The sequence below is a fragment of the Nyctibius grandis genome, chromosome Z (assembly GCF_013368605.1).
Source record: "Nyctibius grandis isolate bNycGra1 chromosome Z, bNycGra1.pri, whole genome shotgun sequence".
NCBI lineage: Eukaryota > Metazoa > Chordata > Aves > Nyctibiiformes > Nyctibiidae > Nyctibius > Nyctibius grandis.
The window spans coordinates 56156662-56181011 of record NC_090695.1 but is presented as its reverse complement, the minus strand read 5'-3'; the positions used below and the strand labels follow the sequence as shown (position 1 = coordinate 56181011).

Below are 24350 nucleotides of genomic sequence, written 5' to 3'. Positions count from 1 at the left end.
AGACGATCAGAAGACTGGAGCATCTCTCTCACAAGGAGAGGCTGAGGGAGCTGGATCTGTTTAGCCTGGAGAAGACTGAGGGGGTATCTTATCAATGCTTACAAATAACGTAAGGGTATTTGTCAAGAGGATGGAGCCAGTCTCTTCTCAGTGGTGCCCAATGACAGGACAAGGGGCAGCGGGGACAAACTGAAACATGGGAAGTTCCATCTAAATATGAGAAAAAACCTCTTTACTTTGAGGGTGACAGAGCACTGGAACAGGCTGCCCAGGGAGGTTGTGGAGTCTCCTTCTCTGGAGATATTCAAAACCTGCCTGGATGCGACCCTGTGCAACGTGCTCTAGGGGAGCCTGCTTTGGCAGGGAGTTGGACTAGATGATCTCCAGAGGTCCCTTCCAACCCTAACCATTCTGTGATTCTGTGAACCTCAGATATTATAATATCATTTTTAGTTATGACTACTATAGTAAACTTGTCAAATATATACAAAATCTTGAACTTTAAGTTTTGGGATTTTATGATGGCCACAGAAGGAAAAAAAAAATACATTTCCCTCTCGTCCTCTCATGCAGAACACAATGCATCTTCTTTAGAGCCTTGACACACATATTTAGTAAGGGAGGTACACTTATTTCTTGTTTCATTTGAAGAGAGATTCAGGTATGTCATAGTTCTTTACAGCTTTGCTTAAAGGACTACATTTAAATTATTATTACTGCTGCTACTATATGGATGATTCTTACGCTGGAAGTTTGTGTCTGCTGCTCAAGAACAGTATTTCCATCTCTTATTTATCTACAAATAGTATCTGCTTTCAGGCCAGCACTGTCCTTGGTTTTATGCCAGGGCACCTTAAGGCTTAATTTATTTCAGATATTGTTTTTTCTTGACACTGTGACAAAGATGTGTTGCAGAAAGATTCTAAATAAAGACAGATTTGTCTCCAAGCTCCATTTATGTGATACTGTCCAAAGCTGTAGGGACACCCTGCAATGGGGCAGAGGCCACTGATTGTAGCTGGATCATGGTGAAGTAGGTAGTACAGAGGACTGCCTTCCTCTGATTTGTGGACTTACAGCTATGTCTCTTTCGTGTGTTTTTTGTGTATGTATGTACATCTCTACAGTGACTTACTTTCCTCTGTTATTATTTGTTTTCATTTGTGCGTACCTGTCTGCCATCTCTGTTTAGAAAGAAAGTATTTTACTTCAGCAGTCTGCAGAGTATTCAAGCTTGGTCTCTGTACTTTTAGCCCATATAATACACCAAAGTGGGAAGGCAGACCTCTTGAAAGTCTTTTCTGAGCTTATCTGAGCTGGTGCAGTTTGAGGTCTTAAATTTAAGCCTTTATGTATCACCACTTCTAGGAAGGCCTGCTTATTCCTGCTGCAAGCTCTGTCAGTAGGGCAGAATCCTTCTTAAAGAGGGAGAAAGGCTGGAAGTCTGGCTTCTTGTATTCCCAAGTGAAATAACTCTCAAGGGATAATCTCCTTGCACATGGAACAAGCAGTTTCCATTGGCAGCCAGAACTTCACATGAGGATCAGACTTCCAATGCAGATAGCCTCTTTGGGGGACAAAAATTAGGAGATATCATTGTGCAGTTTTTGTCTTTATCATCAGGTTGGTGACCTACTTCCTCATCAAAGCAGAACTCCAGAAAATTTCGGATCACTGTGTTCTGCCATCATCGGGAACAGGATAAGATCTTCCCAGTCAACGGGAAAGAAAATCTAGCACTGTGTCCCTTCCACAACTCTAGCATGGGTTATTTATTGAGGCATTAAGTCCTTCCTCCTACCTTCTGCACCATTACTGAACAACATAAACACTGAAGAAAAATTAGAGAAGAAGAAATAAAATTGGTAGGAGAGCCTATAACTGAAGTATAAAATACTTCTGTTGTTGAGAAAAGCATGTCATGCTGTCTGTCTGCTTTTGAGATCCCTTTCATCCAGCTACACTGATGGCTGCATATTTGTCAATCTCTGTAATTATGGTGGTGTTGTTATGGTCATGGTGACTAGTTACTTTCTTTGCCATCTGCACTCTTCTGTAGACCAGTGAGCAACTGTTCTCCAAATGATCTGTGTATAGAATGTGATTGCTATTATGGCATCTCATTAAAGACTAACTGAATTAAACACGAGGACCTGACAGTCATCAAAGGAACAATGATAAGTGGAGGAAGCGAAGGAACCGAACTGGGGACCCGAGTGAAGCACGCTGAACTGGCTGCTCCTGAGACCATGAAAAGAAGATTAGGTTGTTCCTGATGTGAAACCCAACAAGACTATTCAGCAGAAATCCCTTTATGCAGACTAAGGGCATTATTGCCTAAAGGGGTCCAGGACTTAGAGGATTTGGAGGAGGGAGAGTATTTTGGCCTTTTTTTTTTTAAAAAAAAAAAAGGGCTTGTTATGGGATGTTCAGTGGAAGGGACATAGGAGTGGACCAGTTCTTGATCACCACAGCCTATCCTGTATTCTTATTAAATCTGGTTTCTGTGTGAGTGCACAACCTTTTCTGAATCTGTGTGAGCCATTAGCCAACTTCACCTAAGACTAGGAAGCAAGTAGAGTAAGAGGTCTGTGTGTCAACTCTTGGGGAGAGAGAGATCATGGAACTGAGGGACCAGTGCAATGGGCTGTCAGTTGCTGTCGAGACCTGTATTTTCTGTGTGTGCATGTGCACTGCTAGCACACTTCAAGCTGACAGGTAAGGGGGCCAGCACCTGGAATGACGTGAAGTCTGAGTTGGTGAATGGTTAACAGGCCTAAGGTCCAGGCCTTGGATATCAGACAGACTTAAAGTCCACACTGATTTTTGAGGGATCAGTGATTGTTGAGTGTACTTGTGAATCAAGAAAGTGACAGTCTTTGACTAGTGAACTTCAGACCTGATCAGATGGTGGGCACAGTCTGGTTTGGATTGTCTGTTCTGGTCATATTACCCATATTACTCTGTGTTTATGTGGGTGCTGGTAAAGGTGCTGCTCTCTGCTCACTTGTATGGCTGTGCATGTGCACACCCCTGTTGGGAATACATACTCTGCCTTGCTCCTGCCTGATCCTGGAGGAGCAGAACCACAGCAGGCTGCCATCTATTAGCCTGGAATGTGAGGAGTCCCCTCCCTGGTCTTAGGGACTACCAAATTTGGCTCTGGCAGACTGAGAAGAACAACTCCTGCGGGTCCAAATTACCTTGGATTTGGTTACCTGTAGCAGTCCCGGGTTTCCTCACCTGCAGTCTCAGTGCCAGCCAAGAATCCACAGGCAGTACAGAAACTCTGTGGTGATTTTACAGTCACTCTGAACGAACTCACAACCTCGTGGATATTTTACAGTGCCTCAGAATTTTCATTTCTTCTATAATCAGCCTCCAGGGACCCCTTTCACCTAGTGTGGCAGAAATGTGTTTTCAGTATAACAGCCTCCAAGTGAATTGATAGAAAATTTTCCATTCCCTGAGGTAAAGAGGTAATATCAGTTTTTCTCCACTCAGTTGAGTCCTTCTCTGCTGGTCACTTCAATAGCTATCAAAAAAACCTAAGCATTCCAGATCATGGTTCTCAATAAAGGACCTGAAACATATTGCCAACAGAATTTATGCTTTGATGTGCAAAACTGCAGCGTAACTGTTTAATATTTCAGTGTTGACAAAAATGTATGTATGAAAAATTCAGGCAGATCTAATCCTTATATTTTTCAGGATTTTTGCCCCCCAGGATTTCAGGAGAGACTGATGCTGTAGTATAACAGAAAATAATCTGGCATCAGTATTGTTCTTTATAGTCTCTGTAAGATTTCAGGATAGCTACCTGTTCAGTACTCACAAATGTGGCTTTTATTTCTGGTTGCAATTTATCCAGGCCTCCCTAAAAGTCTAATTTGTTGTAAAGGACCTGCTTTTTTAGAGATTAGCTGAAGATTGTTCTGCTGAAGATTCTTATGCAGCTTTGAGGTCTTAGTTCTTCTGAATCCCACTGCTCAGAGAAGATCTTTGTATCACCTTATTTGATTTCCATACAAAATTCCATCTGCAACCACTAGCCAGTTCGAAAGCTGCTTGAAGTGATGGTCAGTGTTTTCTTTGACACGTGGTTACATCAGCATTGCACTCTTGGACACTGAAAAGGAATTATTCACCTCAAAAGAATTCATCCAATTTTCATCAGGGTCTAATTGCTATTTGTTGCATTAGGGGTGTAAGCCCCATTATCTAACATCTTTCTTCTTTCCTTCTCGAAAGCACTGGGAGTTTTTAGGGGCACACAAAAATCTAGCTCCAGACATTGACCTCGGAAGAAACGGAATGATACATCTATATCTGGTGGACTTTCAGAACTTATCAGATTGTGATTATTCTTTTTGTATTACAGTTTGCAACTTTGAGTTTAAATAAGGTGCATCTGATTTTCACTTGGTGAGGTAACAGCCAGGAAGTCTTGCATGTGAAGCCTGCAGCTAAGTTGAAACCATTTACTGCTTGATGTCAATTTCATGAATTTGACTAATATCAGTCATAGAATCATAGAATGGTTCGGGTTGGAAGGGACCTTAAAGATCATCTAGTTCCAACCCCCCTGCCATGGGCAGGGACACCTTTCCATGAGACCAGGTTGCTCAAAGCCCCATCCCACCTGGCCTTGACCACTGCCAGGGAGGGGGCATCCCCAACTTCTCTGGGCAACCCAGTCCAGTGTCTCACCACCCTCACAGTAAAGAATTTCTTCCTAATATCTAATCTAAATCTGCCCTCCTTCAGTTTAAAACCGTTCCCCCTCGTCCTATCAGTACATGCCCTTGTAAAAAGTCCCTCTCCAGCTTTCCTGTAGGCCCCCTTGAGGTACTGGAAGGCTACTATAAGGTCTCCCAAATAAAATCTGTATTTGTCTTCCAAGTTGGGAGCTTTAGGGCAATACGTGTTCAAGAATGCTGTGCGATTTTCTCACTTTCTTCCTGTTTACAGACACCCCCTTCCTCAAGTGGGGAGTACTCTACATAGTTAACGATTCAAGATGTTTGCATTTGGGGAAGAATGTATGTAATTTTAAAGTTAAGGCATCTGTCCTTAACCTGTCACTTAGTTTTGTCACGTGTTGTAAAACTGCGTATTCACATAGTTAATGTTGTCTGCTGTTATGTTTCTCACCTGTAAGCAGGCTAGCACAGTATTGTCCAACCAGTTCCTCATGTAGAAGCAGCATCTCATCAAACATGCAGATGGATTGTCCATCTTTGGATTGTACAGAAAGAAACAAGTTTTTCTTTCCATGTTTGTCTTTGGGAAGCTTTAGATTCCTTGGCTGACCATCTCAGTTGCTATCAGTTGCTAGATGATGATTGAGAGATATTTAATAATATTGTCTCCCTATGTTTTGGGACTAGAGGTGCTCTGAAGAGTCTTTTTACTCCACTGATTAGATTTTCCAGTCCAGAAACATTCTTTTTTGAAGAGTGTTGCCAGTTGGTTTTTTGAACCTATGACAGAGAAACTTGATAAAAATTGTTTCCTCCCACAATGTGAGAGAGAGACATTTTCCTTCCAGGAATAGTCCAGTTGGTTTAGTATCAGACAATATATTTTGATATGCATTCCTTGATTTAGCAGGCCCAAAATTCTCTCTGTTCCCGGATTTTGAATGTACTGATCAGATAGTTTGGATGCTGGTGGGGTTTTGGAGTTAAAATTAAATTTGTTTCCTGACTAGGGTTGTTCATAGCAGAAAAAAGTACAGAGGAGGAGTAAAAAGTCAAGATTTGTGATTTGATATTCTGTCTGCATCAGTTTCCTTTCCTTCTGTATGGGAAATTTTAGACTACTTGTCTCTGAAAAGTTAATTGTTTCTCTGTTAGCTCAATTGAAGTCCAATTATCAGCTGCTTCAGTTTTACTTTCTTCTCCACAGTATTTTCCATTTCTTTCTTCCATTCAACTACTAAATGATTTCTGAAGAGTCTAATTAGTGTTTCTCCCCTCTAATTAAGGACCTCAGTTCCTTAATTTAAACTCTTACCAGAAAGCCCTTGGAGTCCTTTCTTAATCTGTTCCATCCTCCATTTATCAATAAAATAGCTCATTTGTGATATAAGGGCACTTTTTATAGATGAGGCTGTTCTTAGAATTTGTTGCAGATTGTAACCTAAGGTTACCCTGGAGTGTGGCTGGTTGGTTTGTTTTTCTTCAAAACTAAAAGTTTAGAATTATTGACCTTACTTTTGATGACAAGGAAAGATCCTATATGGGGGTTTGTTTACTTCTATTGCACAGTCATTCAAGAGGTTGTCCAAGGGGAAGTCATACTTAACCAACTTGATAGCCTTTTATGAGGACGTAACCCGGTGGATAGATGATGGTAAAGCTGTGGATGTGGTCTATCTCGATTTCAGTAAAGCGTTTGACACGGTCTCCCACAGCATCCTCACAGCTAAACTGAGGAAGTGTGGTCTGGATGATCGGGTAGTGAGGTGGATTGTGAACTGGCTGAAGGAAAGAAGCCAGAGAGTGGTGGTCAATGGGACAGAGTCCAGTTGCAGGCCTGTGTCTAGCGGAGTCCCTCAAGGGTCAGTACTGGGACCAGTACTATTCAATATATTCATTAATGACTTGGATGAGGGATTAGAGTGCGCTGTCAGCAAGTTCGCTGATGACACAAAACTGGGAGGAGTCGCTGACGCGCCGGAAGGCTGCGCAGCCATTCAGAGGGACCTGGACAGGCTGGAGAGTTGGGCGGGGAGAAATTTAATGAAATATAACAAGGGCAAGTGTAGAGTCCTGCATCTGGGCAAGAACCACCCCACGTATGAGTACAAGTTGGGGGCAGACCTGTTGGAGACCAGCGTAGGGGAAAGGGACCTGGAGGTCCTAGTAGACAGCAGGATGACCATGAGCCAGCAATGTGCCCTTGTGGCCAAGAAGGCCAATGGCATCGTGGGGTGTATTAGAAGGGGTGTGGTTAGTAGGTCAGGAGAGGTTCTCCTCCCCCTCTACTCTGCCCTGCTGAGGCCGCATCTGGAATATTGCGTCCAGTTCTGGGCCCCTCAGTTCAAGAAGGCCAGGGAACTGCTAGAGAGAGTCCAGCGCAGAGCCACGAAGATGATTAAGGGAGTGGAACATCTCCCTTATGAGGAGAGGCTGAGGGAGCTGGGTCTCTTTAGCTTGGAGAAGAGGAGACTGAGGGGTGACCTCATGAATGTTTATAAATATGTAAAGGGCAAGTGTCATGAGGATGGAGCCAGGCTCTTCTTAGTGACATCCCTTGACAGGACAAGGGGCAATGGGTGCAAGCTGGAACACAGGAGGTTCCACATAAATATGAGGAAAAACTTCTTTACGGTGAGGGTGACTGAACACTGGAACAGGCTGCCCAGAGAGGTTGTGGAGTCTCCTTCTCTGGAGACATTCAAAACCCGCCTGGACGCGTTCCTGTGTGATATGGTCTAGGCAATCCTGCTCCGGCAGGGGGATTGGACTAGATGATCTTTCGAGATCCCTTCCAATCCCTAACATTCTGTGATTCTGTGATTCTGTTGTATTTCAACATAGACAATTTCCAATTGGATAACTGTATATGAATGTGCTGTAAGGTAGTTTAAAAAGTATTTGCTTTGATTAGAGCTCATTAAGCCAGCACTCAGCTAGATCAGCATTCCTCAGAATCTTGCCGGAACGTAACGTTTGTAAGGCTGCCGGTGGAGCTCCATTCACACTTTGAGTGCTAAACACTGTCATTGAAGTTGAGGAAATAATGCCACTTTTGAGAGAGCAGTACTTTAATTAGATGGAGACTGTGGGACTACGTCTTCTGACTTAGCATCAGCAGGGTACTGTGAAAGCCGCCCACATAGCGAATGAGCATATAGAGCAACTATTCTTCCAAATGCGTTGTCTATACTTGCAAACTCTTCCTATCTCTTCCCCCAGAGTCCTGTTTAAATTTTGGACCAATAGATTGAGAGGGGAAAGACACACTCCAATCCTTTTGCCACTGTGATGTACTTAGGGGGGAGCGGGATTTGAAGTGTCCCTTCTGGATCTTCTGTGACAGTATTGTCTTCGCAGTGTTTGCAAAACCCTTTTTCCCTTGGTCTCCTGGCAGCTTTTGGCACCTGATTGACTCTCCATTCCCATTGTTATTACATAGATTCACTGAATGAGTGTACTACTACTGTTGGTGCCGTCATCCAAAACTGACTGTCATTCCAGATGTGGGAATACAAGATTCAAGATAAAATCTCCACCTAAGTCTCAGTGCAGCTTTTAGAATCATAGAATCATAGAATGGTTTGGGTTGGAAGAGACCTTAAAGATCATCTAGTTCCAACCCCCCTGCCACAGGCAGAGACACCTTTCCACTAGATCAGGTTGCTCAGAGCCCCATAGAACCTGGCCTTGAACACTGCCAGGGAGGGGGCATTTTCATTTTTTCAAAGTTTTGAAGTGGATGACACTTAAGTACAATGCTTATGTCTGTGATAAAACAACTAAACACAGCAGGAGCAAAAATGAGCCAAGTTAAATTAGCTCTGGTTCTAGCATTTGCCATAGTCCTTCAAGACCATGTTTCTCTGCAATCTTTAGTTATTTCCAGAATCTAGAAATTGAGGAGCCACTCTTTATGGTTCTGCTAGCGGTTATCTGAGACTTTTGTCCCATTGCACATTTATAGTAAATGATTCTCTCCCACCCACATTCTTCTTCAGTTTCCAGTGTCTTCCTTCCATCTTCCCTGGTTTCTCAACTGCGATGTATGTTACTGCATCTACCTTTTTAATTCACATTGCTTCTTTAGCCTTAGAGAAGGCTTTGAAGAATTCAGTCATAGAAGACTGACTTGCTCTGTGCTGTCTTTTCCTAGACAAGGCTGAGGATTTGTGTGATATTTTTACCATGGGTAATTTTTTACTTTCATTACAGCCAGTATACAAACTTGCCTCCCATTTTTTCCTGTATCTGATCTCTGGGATTTGGGCAAGGTTTTGACCCCTGGGTGTCATGCTTGTGTTTATGTACATAGTATTTTTCTGTACATGCAACAGAAGCTTTCCGAAAGATCTCATGTCTCTTCATCTCAAATGACCTTGGTGGCATTTTATGAGGAACATCTGTTTCTGAAATTATGAGGACATCTAAATGACTTCAGTTTATTTTCAGCAAGCACTGTACTTCCAGGCATAAAGTTGCACTTAGTAGAATGATTTTGCAGTCACTCTTCCCATAACAAACTGTAGCCCTTCTCCAAGTAAATATTTGGGATGTCTTAAAGGCAGAATTTACATGTAGATAAAACATGTTTGAAAAAATGGTGTTTCTGTGAAAGCTCACCCTTCTTCCTCTTTCCATCTCCTTGGAGTTCCTTAAATCTGAGAAATGTGGAGTTGAGGAGGACTGTGTTGGATATGAGGCATGCACTTCTTTCTTCAACATGTTTGTAGTGTATGTTAGGCAATGGTTGAAACTAGAGGAGGAAATGGCTGAACATGAATTCTGTTTAGGCAAAATCACTGATCTCAAATGCTTTGAGTACAAATGCCCATTGTTTAAAAGTGCATATGAAGAATGATCTCAAATAACTGTTGCTGCTGGACAGTAGTTTTTTATTCTGCTCGTTCTCAGGTAACATGCCTAGAACTAGGAACCAGTTGCAGAGGCTTTTGGTACATCTTCTTCAAATACATTGCAGGTAAAGCCAACACTAGAGGCAATGTAGGCCCACTGATGAATGAGGTGGGGGCCCTGGAGACAGAGGATAAAAAGAAGGCAGAGTTACTGATTGCCTTCTTTGCCTCTGTCTATACTGTTGGAGGCTGTCCTGAGGAGCCCCGGACCCCTGAGACCCCAGAAGAAGTCAGGATAGAGGAGGAATCTGTCTTGGTAGATGAGGGCTGGGTCAGGGACCAATTAAACAATCTGGACGTCCATAAATCCATGGGCCCTGATGGGATGCACCTGCAGGTGCTGAGGGAGCTGGCAGAAGTCATTGCTAGGCCACTCTCCATCATCTTTGCTAAGTCGTGGGCAACGGGAGAGGTGCCTGAGGACTGGAGGAAAGCGAATGTCACTCCAGTCTTCAAAAAGAGCAAGAAGGAGGACCCGGGTAACTATAGACCAGTCAGCCTCACCTCCATCCCCAGAAAGGTGATGGAACAACTTGTTCTTGATGCTGTCTCTAGGCACATCAAGGATAGAGGGATCATTAGGGGCAGTCAACATGGCTTCACCAAAGGGAAGTCATGCTCAACCAACTTGATAGCCTTTTACGAGGATATAACCCGGTGGATAAATGATGGTAAAGCTGTGGATGTGGTCTATCTCGATTTCAGTAAAGCGTTTGACACGGTCTCCCACAGCATCCTCGCAGCTAAACTGAGGAAGTGTGGTCTGGATGATCGGGTAGTGAGGTGGATTGTGAACTGGCTGAAGGAAAGAAGCCAGAGAGTGGTGGTCAATGGGACAGAGTCCAGTTGCAGGCCTGTGTCTAGCGGAGTCCCTCAAGGGTCAGTACTGGGACCAGTACTATTCAATATATTCATTAATGACTTGGATGAGGGATTAGAGTGCGCTGTCAGCAAGTTCGCTGATGACACAAAACTGGGAGGAGTGGCTGATGCGCCGGAAGGCTGCGCAGCCATTCAGAGAGACCTGGACAGGCTGGAGAGTTGGGCGGGGAGAAATTTAATGAAATATAACAAGGGCAAGTGTAGAGTCCTGCATCTGGGCAAGAACCACCCCACGTATGAGTACAAGTTGGGGGCAGACCTGTTGGAGACCAGCGTAGGGGAAAGGGACCTGGAGGTCCTAGTGGACAGCAGGATGACCATGAGCCAGCAATGTGCCCTTGTGGCCAAGAAGGCCAATGGCATCGTGGGGTGTATTAGAAGGGGTGTGGTTAGCAGGTCGAGAGAGGTTCTCCTCCCCCTCTACTCTGCCCTGCTGAGGCCGCATCTGGAATATTGTGTCCAGTTCTGGGCCCCTCAGTTCAAGAAGGCCAGGGAACTGCTAGAGAGAGTCCAGCGCAGAGCCACGAAGATGATTAAGGGAGTGGAACATCTCCCTTATGAGGAGAGGCTGAGGGAGCTGGGTCTCTTTAGCTTGGAGAAGAGGAGACTGAAGGGTGACCTCATTAATGTTTATAAATATGTAAAGGGCAAGTGTCATGAGGATGGAGCCAGGCTCTTCTCAGTGACATCCCTTGACAGGACAAGGGGCAATGGGTGCAAGCTGGAACACAGGAGGTTCCGCATAAATATGAGGAAAAACTTCTTTACGGTGAGGGTGACTGAACACTGGAACAGGCTGCCCAGAGAGGTTGTGGAGTCTCCTTCTCTGGAGACATTCAAAACCTGCCTGGACGCTTTCCTGTGTGATATGGTCTAGGCAGTCCTGCTGCGGCAGGGGGATTGGACTAGATGATCTTTCGAGATCCCTTCCAATCCCTAACATTCTGTGATTCTGTGATCTTCTGTTTTATATATTATAATAGGATGAATAAATTGACTGATTCATGTGTAATTTGTAAAATATTCTAGGAGACCATTTTTTAAGTTCCTAGATGAAAGCAATCAATTTATTTTACAGAAAAGATTGAATAATAGTAAGAAAACTCATGATAAAATGTTTTGACTGACTTTAGCACATCTATGGCAACAGAGTACACAGTGTTCCTTTTGGGCTGAAGTAGTGAATTCTTCTTTGGAAGAACATGTATATGCACATTTTTTCTGTGGGTGGAGCGTGCATGCAGTTACTTGAAGACTTTTAGATTTAGATGTACTTAGAGCAAGCTTGCTCATACTTTAATTGGAAAAGAAAAAAATCATGACAAGGAAGTTTGCCAGTGATGCTGAACTATTCAAGGTAATAAAAAAATCAAAGCTAACTGAGGAATTGGAGGACTCAAGACTGATTAAGCATGCAGTAACGTGGCAGATGGAATTCAATGTAAATAGATATAGTGAGTTGCATGGAGGGAGCAATCCTCTAAAACTGTCAACTATTACCAATTTTGGAAAGTAATTTGGGGGTCATAACAGATCTATAAAAGTACTAGCCTCAATGCTTAGTAGCTATAAAAGAGGCAAACAGTGTTAGTCATTGCTAAAAAAAAGCACTAGGAATAAAACAGAAATTATCATCTTGCATCAGTTCACCTCTGGCATATTTTCAGTTGCTACACTGTCACATGTATTTAATGCTACTGCAGAGGTATAAATGGGTATAGGCATATGCACCTCAAAACAGGAATTACTGTTATGGTTGTCCATTATAAGCTGATAAAAAATACTCTGCTTTTCTTTAAGTATCTCCCACTTATTTTTTATTTCCATGTTTTCAGCCTATCATAAAAAGCAAATTTAAGAGATCTCTGCTTAAGATACTATGTTTTCAGTAAACTTACTGCAAAGTTTTCACTAAATCATCTGTTTAACTGTAAACAAGCAGGGATTTATCTGATTAAGTAGGCAAGGAAAAATAAGAGCAAAATAAGTTTTCACCCATTTCTACCTTATCTTCACTGACATTCTAAAACAGAAATTGCCTTTTTAAGGTTCCTGTTTATTCTTTTCTGGTTTCTATCGAGTTTCAACTAGCTGTTGTGAATATGTAGGACTTCGTAATCTCGGGTTTGTAACACAGCTTTTGCAGCCGTGTAAAAGCACTGCAAATAACAAAACTTGGGAAAGTACAAAACTTGTAAAATCCCGGGAGAGATACCCTTCAGTTCCTGCTGGCATGACGTTGAAATGAAACTGCTGAAAGAAATCTTTTGCATTGCAGACCAAGACAAAAATGCTAGTTGCAATTTCTTCCAGCAAACAGTTTTAAGAAGTTAGATTTAAAAAGAAAGAGGGATGTAGGATACAAGTTAGATGAATCTGAAGAAAGTAGGTAAGAAATACAGGACAGAAAATTTATGTGGAAAATGAAGCCCGCAAGAGACTAGCTGGCTGTTAGTGTTCAAGTAGATGTTGAATAGATAGGAACTACTTGCTAAAGTAGTAGCTTAGTTTCTTTCTCTAAACTACGTTGTTTACACATCAAGGGCTAACACAGAAAACTGAGGAATGGTGTAAAATGAGGTGTCATCTAATGATCATTTTGAAAGATGTACTAATGATTTGTAAAAACAGGTAGCATAGCTAGTACTAGAAGAGAATTAGTGGATGATCAGAAGTTTACAAAAGTAATTAAATTGACAGTCTATAAATTAAAATTTTCTACTAAATTTATGGAATCATATATAAAATAAGTGGGTTTCAAAATTTAGACATGATGATATATTAACTTGATTTTACAAATATTTTCTCTTGTATTTTGCAGAATGAAGAGAAGGCATCAGTCAGTTTTCCCTCACTTCTTAGCCATATGACTTCTTCTTTCTTAAATCATCCTGTGATTGCAATGACAACATATGCAGATTCAGGTGTCCCAGAGATGCTAAATACTTTTTCTCCACTCATGTCATCCATGCCTTGTGACATGCATATAGTGAATCTGAGGACAATCCAATCAAAGGTAAGGTCAAACCACTATTTTTATGAGCAAAAGTATGGTATAGCTTATTAATATAGTCTTATCAAATACTTTATTCTAGGAAAGTAATTTGTGGGGTTTTTCTTAGATGATATGATAAACTGCAGTGTGATGACCAGTTTTTGTTAATTCTGCAAGAACTAGAGACTTGTGTCTGTTTGAGTAACATGAAATACAGGTATTGTTTTTTCACAACATAATAATATGCATAGTGCATTATTCTGTCTCTGGGGAGGGCACATTTCAGTGTGTTCCCAAAGTTTAAGAGCAGAAAGCTTCATATACTTTGGCCTCTTCTGTATTAAGAAAAATTACATTAAAGGTCATTAGACATTTTTCTGAGTACAATAATTTGTGTTTTTAATAAAGCATATATTTCTAAACCCATTTGATTCCATACGGAAGACTTAAAGAAAATCCACCACATCTTAATATCTGTAGGAATAAGTCGTTAAAGTATTTTTAAGCTTAAATACAAGACCTGTTTTAATTATTCTAACATCAGCTTACAATCCTTGGTTCCTGTGAAACTGTTCTCTGGGAGGTTTACCAAAAAAAAAAATCAAAGAAAACTGAACAAAAAAAACCCTGTTCTGTAATCAATATTTTTTTCCTTGCAAAAGAACTTACACAACTGTAGCCACCATATTTCAATTTTCTGTTTGATAAACTATAGAAGTAGAACTGTTTGTGCATCCTCCTTCCACCAGCTGTTATAGAAAGTCTTTTCAGTTTTTCAACACCTTTTAAAATGTGGGTATATTAACTTTATGCTATATTGCAGTGTCTCTTACCAGTGCTGTTACCATAGATGAAATCCCTTTTTGATTCTGCCATACTTAGATACTGTAGAAACTACAGTTGTGCTTTCTCTCTTAAAGTCTCTGTGGTGGCTGAGGTGGAACTGCTCATCTATAATAAGCTCAGATTATATGCAGAATATCTGCAAAACTTGCCATTAGCTACTGTTTTATCATAGTTCATTTTCAGTCTTAATCCGTGTTTTAAAACTTTAAAGATTAGTTTACTTTCTCACACTTTCTCTGTTAGTAGTTCAATCTCATGTATACTCCTTCAGCTGTGACTGTTTCTTATTTTGAATTTCAAAGTGCAATAACTCTTGATTCTGTGGGTTGTATGTCTTTGGAGAGTTAGGAGGAAGCTTTGTATTGGATTAAATCTTCATGTGAAGTGTATGTTCCACACTTCACTGTAAAATCTTTTCATTTACCTCAGCCAGCTCAGCAACACCATTTTGCTTCAGCATGTCAATTTCAGGGGCAGACGTTCATGTACCTGCCTCCTCTCCCTTTTCGAGGCCTAAACTTCCTTCCCTTGTTTGTATCAGTCTGGTGAAGTTCCCACTGACTGGAAAAGGGGAAACATAACCCCCATCTTCAAGAAGGGAAAAAAGGAAGACCCGGGGAACTACAGGCCAGTCAGTCTCACCTCTGTGCCTGGCAAGATCATGGAGCAGATCCTCCTGGAAACTATACTGAGGCACACAGAAATCAAGGAGTTGATTGGTGACAGCCAGCATGGCTTCGCTAAGGGCAAATCATGCCTGACAGATTTGGTGGCCTTCTACAATGGGGTTACAGTGCTGGTGGATAGGGGAAGAGCAGATGATGTCATCTACCTGGACTTGTGCAAAGCATTTGACACTGTCCCGCACAATGTCCTTGTCTCTAAATTGGAGAGACATGGACTTAACGGATGGACCACTCGGTGGATAAGGAATTGGCTGGATGGCCGCACTCAAAAGAGTTACGGTCAACGGCTCGATGTCCAAGTGGACACCAGGGACGAGTGGCATTCCTCAGGGGTCTGTATTGGGACTGGCACTGTTTAACATCCTTGTCGGTGACATGGACAGTGGGATTGAGTGTGCCCTCAGCAAGTTTGCCGACGACACCAAGCTGTGTGATGCGGTCAACACGCTGGAGGGAAGGGATGCCATCCAGAGGGACCTTGACAGGCTTGAGAGCTGGGCCCATGTGAACTGCGTGAAGTTCAACAAGGCCAAGTGCAAGGTCCTGCATGTGGGTCAGGGCAATGCCAAGCACAAATACAGGCTGGGTGGAGAATGGATTGAGAGCAGCCCTGAGGAGAAGGACTTGGGAGTGATGGTTGTTGAGAAGCTCAACATGAGCCGGCAATGTGCGCTTGCAGCCCAGAAGGCCAGCCATATCCTGGGCTGCATCAAAAGCAGCGTGGCCAGCAGGTCGAAGGAGGTGATTCTGCCCCTCTACTCCGCTCCCGTGAGAACCCACCTGGAGTACTGTGCCCAGCTCTGGGGCCCCCACCATAAGGAGGACATGGATCTGTTGGAACGAGTCCAGAGGAGAGCCACAAAGATGATGAGAGGGCTGGAGCACCTCTTCTATGATGAGAGGCTGAGCGAGTTGGGTTTGTTCAACCTGGAGAAGAGAAGGCTCTGGGGAGACCTTCTAGCAGCCTTCCGGTACCTGAAGCGGGCCTACAGGAAAGTGGGAGATGGGCTTTTTACAAGGGCAAGTAGTGACAGGACAAGAGGAAACGGTTTTAAACTGAAAGAGGGTAGATTTAGATTAGATATTAGGAAGAAATTCTTTACAGTGAGGGTGGTGAGACACTGGAACAGGTTGCCCAGAGAAATTGTGGCTGCCCCCTCCCTGGCAGCGTTTAAGGCCAGGCTGGATGAGGCTTTGAGCAACCTGGTCTAGCAGAAAAGTGTCCCTGCCTGTGGTAGTGGGATTGGAACTAGATGATCTTTGGGGTCCTTTCCAACCGAAACAGTTCTATGATGATTCTATGATCATGTGGCCATGAAACCTGTGAAATGGAAGACTGGCTATATGTCTGCTTTTTTTGAGTTCAATGTTACTACTCATAGGTGAATGTTATGGTTTTATCTCGGCTATACCGGCCCCACTGTCGCAGTTGGTATAAGATTGAGGCTATAATCTCTTCTCTGTCTACAACTGTGTATTTCAATGATTACTTCAGTGACAGCTCTTGATCTTGCAGCATTACTTTGTGCACTTCAAAGTGAAAGCTATCAGTAGTCATAGGACAGGAGCACTATCGTTATAGGTATAGAACAGTTCTTCCCCACAGCAGAAACGGTGCTATTCCTAGCAAATAATTTCTTGTATGCCATGGCATTTTTAAATACCTCCTCTCTTTCTGCTTGCTTTCTTTGTCTTCCGAGAATTTGAATGACAAGTGTCATAATTCTGGCTAATTGACACAATGCAATTTTTTCCAGAAATGTAGGCTCGTTCTCTGTTGCTTTAGCTGTTAAAGTTGATTTTCAACAAATTATATAATTACAATTTCACATAAAAGAGTACCAAATTAAAATAAAGTATTATTAAGATTTCAGGTAGAAATCAGAATGCATGAAAATGCATTAAAGCATAAATGAGAAAAATGTAAGGGAATTCCTAGATTCCCTTTAAACTCTGCTCCTCTCTGTGGGAAGAATATTGCTGATGTTGTAAGATATGTGATCTTGTCATGGAAGAGTACAGTGCCTTAGTAATATGAAATTTAAAGAAATTTTTAATAAAGCTCCAGTTTTTAAGTTGTTTGACAGAGATTTTACCTACTGTAAATAGACTGAACCTGAAGGTTTAAAAACTGAATAATTTGTCCCTTTATACTAAATATAAATACATATTTTTGTCATGTTGCTTGAACTTTTCAATGCATGTCTGTTAGCTTACAGTAATCAGATAAAAAAAAAGTGTTTAAATGGTTTTTCTTTCTCATCAAAATTTTGGCAGCATTGCCCTGGGATACTGCTTATGAGAAAGCCTAGTAAATTTTTTTTTCCATCTAGAAGCCTGATGTGAGAACCACATTTGATTTCTCAGAGATCAAAATCAAATCAAACTTGGCAGCTTTTCCAAGAAAGGCAGTCAGAGATTTGATAGTACAGTAGTTAAGGAATTTTTGTCATATAATGATGCTGTGAATTTTTACAAGATTAAGGATGATGTTTGTTGAAAATTGAGAAATTTGTTACAGGTTTTTATGCAGTTAGCGTGGTCATGTTTAGAAGGTGTATTTGATGTAAATTAAGGTTCACCCTTGCTCAGACATTCCTAATCTAATACCTAGAGATGATACAAGAAGAGGTAAGTTAAAGTAGATGCAGAGGCTGTGGCAACTTACTCAGTCTTACATCTTCTTTAATAATAGGTAAGAGCAGCTTAATTTATTATACGTGGATGCTATGTGCATGGTGAAGTCCTGGGAATTCTAAAAGTTTGACTACTATATCATAGGTGTTTATACTTAACAAAACACTTTTCCTGAAGGTGTCATTGTTTATTACCTTTCTGTTTTAAATATTTTAAATTTTAATTAAGATAATATTTAATTTTAAAAACTTAAGATGTGAAATATTCATGCCATCATTTGAAATGCATAAATGCATTTGTTATGCAGATTACTACAAGATCATTCCACCGTAATAGAGAAAGTGTTGATACCCATTACTGGCTTGTCATTTTTAACATCAATTTACCCCATAGATAGTCAGGCTTTTGCAGTATGAATTGTAATATTTCACTAATCTGATGTTTAGGCAGACAGTATTATTTTATGTGCATAAAAATGTCTACTTTTAAGTGCAACACTGTCACATCAGTGACAGTGAAAACCAAGTCAGGTATTTCGTAGTTGGAGACGGAAAATAGTTTTGTTACATGATCATTATTACCTTACTTAATGTAGCAAGTGGTACTGTGTTCCAATAAACAGGATAAGAACTTTTTCAGCCATCAATGATATTAAGAACTGCAAACTTGTTTGAATATGCTGACTGTAAACACCATTCATTAATTTAAAACCTGATTTTAGGTAGTTATAAGGTCATGTTGTTCATGAAAATCTTCTCAACTGAGTTTTATTCATGATTTGTAAACTATGCAGTTTTTAAAGTCAATTTTTTTACTGCAAAGTATCTCATTTCAATTCCAAATATTGTTGAGTAAATTTTTGCTGTTTTACATGACAACTTAGAAAACACTAACAATAAGTTTATCAGTTTACTATTTTTTATTGCCTGAATGAGTACTTAATACTATGACTTTGTTGTACTATGAAGCTGTGTCATGCTGGGTTTCAAAGAAGCTGGTTTAAGTTCTCGTTTATTAGGAGAAAATCGGTTTGGATCTGAAGCCTGTTAGATTAAGACCTCTCTTTTTTGTTACACCTTCAAAAGCTACAAAGTGCGTAATGCTTGTTGGCATAGTTTTCTCCAAGGCAATAGATACTTACTGAAGTACCAGAAATGAACCTAACTCATGGAAGAGACTTTTGGGAAAAATCACCAGTACAAATACAAGTAAACCAGAAACAAATTAGAGAAAAATAACCTGAAGAGCTGACATGGCTGTGGATAGAAGAGTCTTTTTTATGCCCTTACTATATATGTAATAACATGAAGAGCTGAAGAATGTAAGACAACAACAGCAAAAGAAAAAAGCAATGCATCATAGAAAAAAAATTACTAATGTGAGTGTAGCGATACAGCAAACAGCTTGCAGCATGAAGGTCATCTTGTCATGTGCCACTCGTGTAGTGTGAAGATTGCTTGCATACACATTGATCTATAATGAGAAGAATTTCTTTTCTGTATGGCAAGAGTAACAAGAGTGGTTTTCTACATGTCAGTGTAAAAGAAAAAAAAAATGAAGTTTTTGTGTAAATTGAAGTTTCCCAGCCAGTTCTAGGCTATGACTTTTTTTCTGAAGTACATATCAATACAAGATTCTGGTTTGAGGCATTTATATGTTATCCTTGTGACCATTTGTCCTATGTGATTTTAGTGATTTGGTCCAAAATAGGAAGTTGAGATTGTGGGTTTCCCTTGGGTTACTCTTTGATGCCTGTTGAGGGTCAAGCGCACTGTATGTCTTATCTATAAACATAAAATCTATTTCATATTTGTGTTTTAGTGTACAGTTTTGTGTACCCCTTAAAATGAGTTAAATTTTAGAGGGTAGCTTTGCAAAATGAAAGCTTGATGGAACATAGTCACAACAAGTATTTAAAACTGGCTATGGTAATTACCATATAATTTCTAGTTTGTTTTTGGCTTTGCCATATAATTTTTCTGGGAAGCTAATTAATACAACTATGATAGCTACACTTAAATTCTGAGTCTATACATGTGCATCTATTGAGCTTTGAACTCCTTGGTTAACAACTTACATTTATATTCTGTAGTATTTTGTATATCTAAACTCTCTTTGCAGTTTAGTTCTTTCTATGTTTAGTCTTATAAACATTGAAAAAAACATGACTCTTCAATCTAGGCTGAACATTATTTAAGGCATAAGTGGCTCTATCACTGTAAGTTAATGATAATTTTATCAGGTCCTAAAATGTCTTTCTAGCTCTGCTACTTCGAGTAATTTTTTATTTTGTGTATTTGTAGGTAGATACTGAGCCCTCTGATGAAGCTGCTCTGATTCTTCACAGAAAGGGATTTGACTGTAGATTTTCAAACAGAGACATGGGTCTGCTCTGTTCCACTACTCAGGGAAAGGTATACTGACATTTTATGTGTAGCTTACCTTACAAGTATTGCAGAAACACTGATATTTAAGTCAAATTATAGGTGAAGTCTAAGTAGTTATTTCTCAAGAGTTATACTTTCAGGATAGTAAGTTTATCTTGAAAGCCATTTTCCACTTGATAAAGATATGGATCTACTCTGTGTGTGTGGGAATGACCATGTAAGCATCAATAGGTAAACTTCTAGGTCGGTTTTAATATCATTAACTTCCTGTAAATGTTGTTTTCATATAACACAGATCAGGATTTCTCAAATAATTTTTAATAGTGTTTTAGAACTTTACTAAGTAAAAAGAGACAAATTGCATATTCTGAAGTGTATTTTTTGAATATTAACATGTCCACCAGTCTTGTGACTGTTACTTTGAAAGGTGTTGCTTATTATAGTGTATCCTTTGTCTATCCATGCTCACTTACATGGCCTATGCCATTGCAAAAATCTGAGTGTTTTGCAATTGCTATAGAATTGATGTGATACATAGTATTATGACATATAAATTACACAGCTTTGTTCTGAGGGTTACAAATGGGCTAGATGGTTATGAATCTGTAGAAATTCTGTAATCAAATTTTGACGTAGGTTTGGGATTTTCTTTAAGCAGAAGAGTAAGTGTTGTTTGTGTAGAAACGAGAGTTTTAATCCAAATATTTCTGATCAGTTTTTTAATATTTTGATTTAACTTACTTTCTTTGAAATGTGGCAAGTGAATACTGCCTAAAAAGATCTAATATAGTGTATAGTATTTAAAAATATTCATAGTCTTTGGTATAAGAATTGCTGTGCTGATACTTGTAAGGAGATGTGTCATTTGGATCATTTTTAGAGATTAGGTTAAAGTCAATTTTAAGGTATATAAGGTATTCTAAATGTGTGTGGTTTTTTTTTTCCAGATAAAGGTGCATAAACTCTTTAACAAATTCAGAGTGGAAAGTCTTACACCCGCATCTTTATCTTTGATGCATTCACCTCCGGATGCCAGAAACATAAGTGAAATAAATATGAGTTCTATGGAGATAAATACGTTCCGGATTCGGCTAAGATGAAATCTGGCTTTAATACTCAGATAGAGAAGAGGAATCTGCAATTATATCTCCTCTAAGTTTCACGTGCAATAAGAAGCACATTATTATTATTCCAGCTTCTGGATACTGTGAGAAAAACATGCATTCTGTAATTTTTTGACCAACACAGTGAAAAGCCATGTTGCAAGCAACTTTTGGTTTGTTTTGTTTTTTTTCATAAAATAGCAACATCAGTATAAGTTAAAGCAAGAAGTGAATAAATTTCTAAGGATGTTAACCTCTCAACAGATTAAATCTCAGGTTAAATGCTAACTAATGATGTTTCTGGTGTTTTAATTTTCATAAAGAGGGGATTGGATTTTAAAACAGTCTTCTTTGCTAATCCTTGATGAATTTATGTACAAATAATTCAGTGTAGGAAGTCCTGATGCAGCGTGGAAATAAAATGGAGTAAAATGTTCTTGTGTAGTAGCTAATGTCCAAATATTTACAATCATTTATATAAATGACAATAATCTCAATTTATTCCACAATTAATTTCAATTTATTCAACACAAAGGGGATTATTAATTGTGGTAAAATGAAAGCCTGCAGTACTGGTGATAAGTGATGGTAGATTTTAATACTTCTACCATTCACCTGAGTTATGTAAATAGGAAAACATGAACCTACAAAATAATTTTGCAATGGAAATGTTTAATAAAACTCCCATTTTGTTACTTGACACACTGGGATATGTGCAATTATTCCATTATCATGTATGATGAGAAATGTCCATAATTATCATGAATACAAGATTTTTTATAAAACTCATTTAGATACCGATGTTCTCTGAAATGAGTTTTCTATTTCAAGATTACCATATCAAGATAAATGTGCCTTATTTTTTGATACGTCTTGTTACAATTTTGGTGTCTATGTTAATGTTTTTTGGGGAAAGGTAGTTTATATAATACTTAAGCTGTGTATCTCCTATTTGACAATGCTGGCCACACTCTGATCTATGTCCTCCTGCACCAAGTTTGTGCTATCTTACTCTGAACATTTTGACTATTTGAATGTATTAAAATGATGTCATAACATTAAACACAAAAAGAAAATATTATTGTAAAATCTAAATTCAGCTGCTTTCAAGGAAATTGCAACTTGATGCAAAGAGTTGATAGTAAGCAAGACATAGTTTGCAAACCCATCGAAACGTGCTTGCATGTCACAGACTGTGGTGACCTGTTAATTCAGAATCACGTGCCTATATTTTAAACAACATTTTTCAAACTTGCAACCTCACTTACATTGCCAGTGTTCACATTACTGAAGAATGGAGTCTTTTTCCTTTGTTTTCACACATTAAGTAATTCATACTTAGTGCTGAAGCCATTCAAGTGTGAAAAATGTTTCCCTAAGTAGAGCTGCTGTTTACAGTTAACATATATATAAACATGCAGTCGAATATGATCGCATTTCCTAGTCTTCGTTTATCTTCATAACTCTTTCTTCTGTCTCTTGCTTATGCTTTACTTTTCCATACGTCATTGCTTATCTTTAATACTAATGCATGAAAAGTCATCATAACTGGTAAAAAGATGTGCTATTTTCTAACTCTAATTGCCTACTGTATTTAATTTCATCATTGTTGTTCCACAGTGTATCAAATTATATCATGTAGCTACAGGCTATCTTAAAAGAAAAATGAAAGTGAAACTTTGATTTCATGCATTGTCACAGGTTGAATCTCTGTTGAGATTGTGTAGGTTTCCCTACTTAAATCAGTCTACTGTGTGTTTGTAATTAATGGAATACTTAGTAGGATCTGGTGCAAGTTATATCAAGAGTATACGAACCACTAACCACAAATAGAAGAATCAGAAGGGTCCAATAAATGGATGTTTTCATGCAATAAACATGTACTGTAACTTTTCTTAGCTGTAGTATTTGAAAATACTATTTTTTGTTGGAACTCAAAGCTTGGTAGACTTGCCAGCAGAAATTTCTCATAACATTTATTTTGTTGCATCTTCAGAGTTAAAATGTTTCAGAGCCTTTCATGTGTTCTGTGCAAGAGAGCTTTCAAAATACTACTTCAGTTTTGTTAGGCAGAAAAGTAAAATTTTGATGCAATAAAGTTTTGCTTCCAAAAGATGTTTCGTATAGCATTCAATCTTTTCTTTTATCATCAGCTGTACAGTCATGATGCCTGAATCTTCCTTAACCAGCAGATTTAATCTTTGTTCCTTTATTTTGCATTTTTTCTGTAACAACAGAACAGCCTTCAATTTGGGGTCCTTTCCTGAAATGTTTAAGTCAAAACTCCAGTCAAAGTCGATAATAAATTTCACTTTAATTTGTTCAGAATGTGGCTGTCGATGGGTTTGGGTGTTTTGGGGGGTTTTTTCAATAACTCTTAATGAATTCTTATGCTGTATTTTTGTTGTATTGGATATTTCAATTAAGTTCTTGTTTTTTCTGTGCATTGACCATCTAATTTAATAATATTATTTTCTTTTTTTTTTGTTTTTATGTCTGTGGGGTTTATAACTACTGGTTAAGAGAACCAAGCATCCTTACCTTCCAGTATGGTTTTAAAGACAATGCTGTGTAAGAAATGGTTTAAAATGGTTTAATACCCAAGTTGTACCTGTACTGATTTTTTTTTTTTTTTTTACATTCCTGTATCTTAAATGTTTTTGGTTTACTTGCTCATATTGTCTGAAACAAACTGATTTCAACTGAAGGTTTTTGATATTTTCTCTTGGAAGGTTTTATATCTTATGGGGATATGTACAATAAGATCTCTAATAAAAGATAATGTTATTGTGAGATGCGGTCAGTGTCATTAATGCCTTAGCCATAGCTAATTTAAGTTTATTTTTTTAAAGAGAGAGAGAAACAACAAGCATGCCTTCTTTGAGAAGGTTGATATATCGGTAGCTTTTGGGAATGACAATTATCTGTAGTGAGATGAACTCCTGATGAAAGATGCAATCTTATTTCACAGTTGCCAGACAGAAGGAGGTAGATGCTAACTTCAGAGACCTAAACACGTGTGATTGCACAGTGTGGGAAGGGAATGGGTGGCTCTTCTTTCACAAAAGAAACCTTGCACTGACTTAGCAGAAAATAGTAGAAGGTGTAAAATTCCAGAATTTTTTTTCACTTGAATTAATTTCATTTCTCTTTTAAGCATTTGAGAGTAATGGAATGGAAGCTGTTCTTGTAAAT

The 24350-nt window shown here is 39.3% G+C and overlaps 1 protein-coding gene across 1 annotated transcript in view; it reads left to right on the top strand.

Annotated features, from left to right (window-relative positions):
- MAN2A1 (mannosidase alpha class 2A member 1) overlaps nucleotides 1-23895 on the top strand; it is a 146875-nt gene extending 122980 nt beyond the window's left edge. The window contains exons 20-22 of the mRNA XM_068422413.1: nucleotides 13323-13517; nucleotides 19969-20079; nucleotides 21000-23895. Of these exons, the coding sequence (XP_068278514.1) occupies nucleotides 13323-13517; nucleotides 19969-20079; nucleotides 21000-21152 (459 nt within the window). The 3' untranslated portion in view covers nucleotides 21153-23895. The remainder of the gene's footprint in view (nucleotides 1-13322; nucleotides 13518-19968; nucleotides 20080-20999) is intronic.
- The last annotated feature ends 455 nt before the right edge of the window (nucleotides 23896-24350 follow it).